The sequence below is a fragment of the Merops nubicus genome, unplaced genomic scaffold (genome assembly GCF_000691845.1).
Source record: "Merops nubicus isolate BGI_N331 unplaced genomic scaffold, ASM69184v1 scaffold4055, whole genome shotgun sequence".
NCBI classification, from domain to species: Eukaryota; Metazoa; Chordata; class Aves; order Coraciiformes; family Meropidae; genus Merops; species Merops nubicus.
The window spans coordinates 1-5176 of NW_008610072.1; the positions used below are offsets into that span (position 1 = coordinate 1).

Consider the following 5176-nt stretch of genomic DNA (forward strand, 5'->3'; position numbering starts at 1 on the left):
ACCTGCAGCAGAGAGAGCGGGCACCAAGTCACTGCCAGGGCCAGCACAGCACCGCCCTGTTGCCCTTTCCAGCACCTTTCAGTGCCAACCAATCCTCCCCCAGCCCCTTTTATCCCAGTCCCACCAGTACAGGATAAAGCAGCGACCTGAGGCCTGCACCAACCTCCAGGGAGCGGATGCTGCAAGAGGTTGGCCACCGGGTTGGGGATGGCAGGAGCTTTGCAGCACGGCTGCATCTTCTCCGTGATGCTTTTCACCAAGGCCAGCACCATGCCCTGGACGCTGACCGTGCAGCTCTCCGCACTGCCCAGGATGGTCAGCGTGTCCAGCCGCAGCTCCAGGGCACCTAGAGAGACAGCATTTCAGTGCTGGAGGCATGGAGGAGGCACACCGTGACACGCCAGGTTCTTCTGACCACAAAGCTGTTCTAGGACAGCCATCTGGGATCACTCTGGGTGTTACTTACCCACCAGGGCTGAGACTGTGAAAAGGTTCACGTCCTCCACCTTCAAATCCACCTTCCAGAGCAGCCCCCAGGGCTCGCTTGAGGCAGAGGGTGGCTGCTGGGCAAGCTCAGCTCCACTGGGCCGCGGGCAGAAGAGGGGCAGGACCCTGGCCAGGCACTCGGTGCAGGTGTCTGACGACTCCACTTGCAACCCCCGGATGGTGCAGTCCAGGAAGAGTGTGTCCGACTGGGCACTGGACATGCCCAGGGGCTGGTTGTAGCTGCCCTGAAAGACAAACAGGACGATCACTCTCAGGCTCCAGGATGTCCTCGCAGAATCATAAAGATGGTTTGAGTTGGAAAGGACCTTTAAAGGTTGCACAGTCCAACCTCCCCTGCACTGTGCAGGGGCATCTTCAACCACAGCAGGTCGCTCAGAGCCCCGTCCAACCTCACCTGGAAGGTTTCCTGTGCCAATCTGTGTCCCTATGCCACCCACATGGAGTTGCAGACTGGCATCCCCCTGTCAAAACCCACCCCTCGCCCCTCACCTGCAGGTTGAAGGAGTCGAGGATGAGGGCTTCTCCCCACACGTGCATGTTGGGAGGGTGTGGGGCACGCTGGATGTGCGAGTCGTTGCCCACGCGCCAGCAGAGGTGGTCCACGGCCAGCACCGCTCGCTGGTGCACACTCTGTGGCCGCAGGTGCTGGTAGTCTGCGGGCAAAGGGGAGGGAGTGAGTGCCCCCAAAACAGGGGCAACCCAGAAACAGACAAGCAGGAGTCCACAGCCCCTGGCCAGACACACACACACACAGAGGCAAGCACGGGCAGAGCGATGCTCCCATTCCTGTCCCAGTGCCTCTCTGGCAGAGCCACCGACCCCCAGGAAGAGCCCAGCAGCCACCCCAGTACCTGCAGAGATGGAGTTGAAGCCCAAGGCGAAGGGTGGCGTGTCCCCCAGCTGCACTGACACGCTGACGTTGGACAGCGAGGCACACAGGATGATGGGCGCTATGATCTGGGGATAGCTCCTGCACGGGACACACAGGGGAGGGGTGTTACTGGGTACCATGGAGCCTGGCAGGGAGCAGGCTCAGAGGGACACCCTCTCTGCAGGGGCCCCCCGACCACCTGGCACCCCCTGTGCCTGCCCTCCCTCCCCACAGGCCATGCACAGAGCAGAGAAGGTGCTGGGTGCCCGGGCACCCTGCCAGAGCACGGCAGGCATGAGGAAACAAGCTGCAATACCAGCTGGGGCCGTTTACCTTCCCTTGTGCCCTTGGCTGGGGACAGGCACTGCCTGGCACCTGTATTCCTGTGCCAACAGGCCCAGCCAGTGCGAAAACTCTTGGTGGCGGTAGTGGATGATGCAGGTGTTGAGCAGCACAGCAGCCGAGAGGTCAATGGCTGTGACCTAGGGCAGGGAGAGGGCCAGGGGGGGCAAAAAACTTGGTGCCAGGAGCTGAACCAGCCACCCCCGAGAGCCAGGAGCATGTCCAGCACTCACTCACCTGCACGCTGGTCTTCAGGGAGTTGAGGCACACGATGCGCTGCCGGCTCTGGGACAGGAGAAGGCCATCTGGGGAGAGAAAGGAGCAACAGTGAGAGGTGGCACAGGGCAGTGACAACAGCCCTGTCCTGTGGGAGCCCTCCTGGCTACTTGCCCTCCAGCTGGAGGTCTACACTCATTTGGTCCAGGTCGGAGGTGGGCGTGAAGTTGCGCAGCGGGATCTGTTCCTCTTCACGCTGATATAAAAACTGGAGGAGCTTCAGGCTCCAAGTAAGGTGCCTGTAAGAAGCAAGCAGTTGCTGTCAGAAGGGAACTGCACCGTTGTGTCCTCCATCTCCACGTCTCTTGTCTCCAGCTGGCTGGCACGCTGGCACAGACAGACACCAGCCAGTGCCCAGCTGCAGCCCAGCCCAGCGCTCTCAGCCCACCAGCAGCGGATCCCATCAGGCTGTTCTCCTGGAGAACCAGCTCATGTGCCTCTCTCCTCCTCCAGGATCCCAGCCCCAGGCCAAGCCCAGGCCTTCCCACTGAGGTGAGCTCTAGGACTTGTTCTCTGCAGTCTGGCAGAGGAGGGGACAAGCAGGGAAGGGCACAGCTGACTCCAAATCTGTGTCCTCAGCGCTAGCCGGGGCTAGGACAGCCACCCCCTGCCTCCTCACCTCTTCTGGCTGTTCATAGACAGCACTGTGCTGGTGTTCTCCAGCTTCACCTCCACCCTCCTGGGAATGAGCTGCAGCGTGTCCCTGCTCAGCAGAGACAGGGATGTCAAGGGCTCCCTGGGGCCTGGAGAGGGACACGCAGAGTCACAGGGAGGCTCCTGCCCAAACCCCCTTGCCCCGCAGCAGGAGGGAAGGATGGCACAGCTGGCTGCAGTGCCAGCCCCTGCCCTGCCCAGAGCTCGTCCCTTTGCCCATCCCTGACCTGTGCCAGGCTGTCCCCCTGTGGTGACACGGTGCAGCAGTGGGCTGCAGAAGAGCCCTTCGTGCAGCTCTGCCTGCAGGGTCCGGATGCGCAGCCTGACGCCCACCAGCCGCCGTTTGCTGCCGAGCTCCAGCGAGAGGGAGAGTGCCAGGGCCAGCTCTGCCAGGCAGGCGTCATCCTGCACGGGCACACGGGCAGGGAGAGCACAGGGAGTCACCCAGCGCCCTGCTGGACACGGCACAGGGAGCCCAGAGCCTTGCAGCAGTGCCCAGCCTGGGGGACACGCTGGCACGGGTCCCCAGGGTGTCCCAAAGAGCCAGTGCCCAGGCTCAGAGCGGGGAGTTTCTCCCTTCCAGCACTCACCAGCTGGCTGCTCCGGAGGACTTTGCTGTTCACCTTTGTCAGGCTCACCTCGCAGGTCAGGCTGGGGAGAGCAGAGGGCAGATGGAGGATGCAGGCCCTGCTGCCTCCAAACCAAGTCCCTGACCTCTCTTTTCTGTGGGACACAGGAACCCCAAGTCCCTGCTCCAAGCCCTCCCGAAAGCAGAGCACAACCCAACTCCATGCACAGAGCATCAACTCCTCATGTGGAGAACGTGCAACTTGAGCTTCCCATGAAGGGAAAAGGGACCAGGCCAGCCTCAGAGGAGGTTGATGTGTCACATCACAGGTGACATGGGATGCTGCCGAGCAGGACGGAGAGATGAGACAGCAGGTTGGGGTCGGAGGAACCTCCCTGCCCCTCAGGACCCAGGGCCAGGCTGGGGAAGCAGAGCTGGGTGTGAGCACAGCATTACCTCTTCCCGTCACCATTCAGGAGGAGACGTGTCTTGCTGGCCTGGATGTGCCAAAGAGACTCTGAGGTGGCCACGTGCAGAACCATGATGTTGATGGAATCCATGTGGATGGAAAAGAGCTGGGGGGAAGGTGCTACTGTGAGGGACGTCTGACAGCAGCACAGCTCACAACAGCCTCCCACCAAGCCAGTGCCTCACCTGGCTAAGGAGCCTCAGCAGGGAGGGTTTAAGGGTCAGGTCTGTTCTGCTTTCATTTCCATCAGCTTCTCTGGGAGCCTCCAGGACGGGCGGCTCCAACCCAGGGCCCTTCTGGAGATCTGTGCGGATTCGCACCTCACCAAAACACAGCTCGAAGTAGCGCCTGGGGAGGAACAGCACAGGCAGCTCCTGCAACAGCTCACACGTGGTGCGCCCAGCCCCATTGCCAGGGGTACCCAGAACCAACACAAGGGCATCCACAAGGCACTGCCACCTCAAAGAAGAGTGATTCACTCCTGCGTGGAGCAGGCCGTGGGGAAAAAGGGACTGCAAAAAGGTGCAAAGGCAGCAGAACCACAGTCAGCAGGGCCCAGGATGAGCCAGATGCCCCAAGAGAGCAAGGAGGGAAGCGGGGTGGGGGTACTTACGGCAGCTCCCGGCTCAGCTTACTGGAGATCCAGACGTTGTCAATCTCCTGCAAGGATGCACAGGTAGGTCAGAGAAGAAACAACCTGGCTGTGCTTTGTGATGCTCATCCCGACGTTCCCACTTTGCTCCCAACGCCTGGCATCGTGCAGGGAGCAGCCCAAAGCCCCAGGCTTGCCCACGGGAGGAAGGGCCTGGCACCAGCTACGGGGCTGTGTGACAGGAGACTGGCTGCAGAGACTTGCTGCCAGCCTGGACGTAGCCGTAGCCACCCTGCCTGCCCTTCACCAGGTACCCACCACAGTCTGCTGCTCCCGTGGGAACTTCAGGCTGATGTTCTGGGCCCAGAAGAAGCCAAAGGAGCCGACGCATGGAGCTTCTGCCGGCACCAGGTGACAGCCAGGCGACACGCCAGCCACCTGCGGGGACAGGCGGAAGGCCAGGGTCAGCCTCCCTGCTGGGGCTGGGGACCCTCTCTGGGCTTGGAGTGCCAGCTCCAGCGCCCACAGCCAGATGGGAGCTCCCAGGGCCTGGCCCTGCTGCCACCCTCCCTGCAGAGTCACCCTCCCTCAAGTCCTGACACCCCTCTAACAGCCCCAAGGGTCCCCTTTGGCCCTCACACTGCCAAGACACTCCACACCCACCCCTGTAAGCTCCCCTGGACACCTGTAAGCCCTCAAGCCCCTGACACCCTCACACTCAGCCTCAGGAACCCCCCAAACCTCTGAAGGCTCACACACACCCTGACACCTCTTCCCAAGTGCTGTGAGTCACCCCAAACTCCTGACAACCCCCAAGGCCTCTTTGTCCCCTTAATGTCAGCTGCTCTCTCTTCCTCCAGGATCCTCAATAACAATACCCCAGTCAATCCTGTCACC

At 61.6% G+C, this 5176-nt stretch overlaps 1 protein-coding gene across 1 annotated transcript; it reads right to left on the reverse strand.

Moving 5' to 3' along the window:
* Positions 1-163: 163 nt before the first annotated feature.
* On the reverse strand, positions 164-4717 carry LOC103773393 (UPF0378 protein KIAA0100-like; the record flags this gene model as incomplete). The annotated part of the gene is made up of 14 exons (XM_008940757.1): positions 164-346; positions 467-731; positions 997-1160; positions 1359-1477; positions 1712-1860; positions 1958-2025; positions 2111-2235; positions 2616-2739; positions 2878-3055; positions 3241-3301; positions 3675-3793; positions 3873-4035; positions 4301-4347; positions 4598-4717. Coding segments are annotated over 14 exons (1885 nt in total), but the record flags the coding sequence as incomplete, so codon positions are not given.
* Positions 4718-5176: the final 459 nt, after the last annotated feature.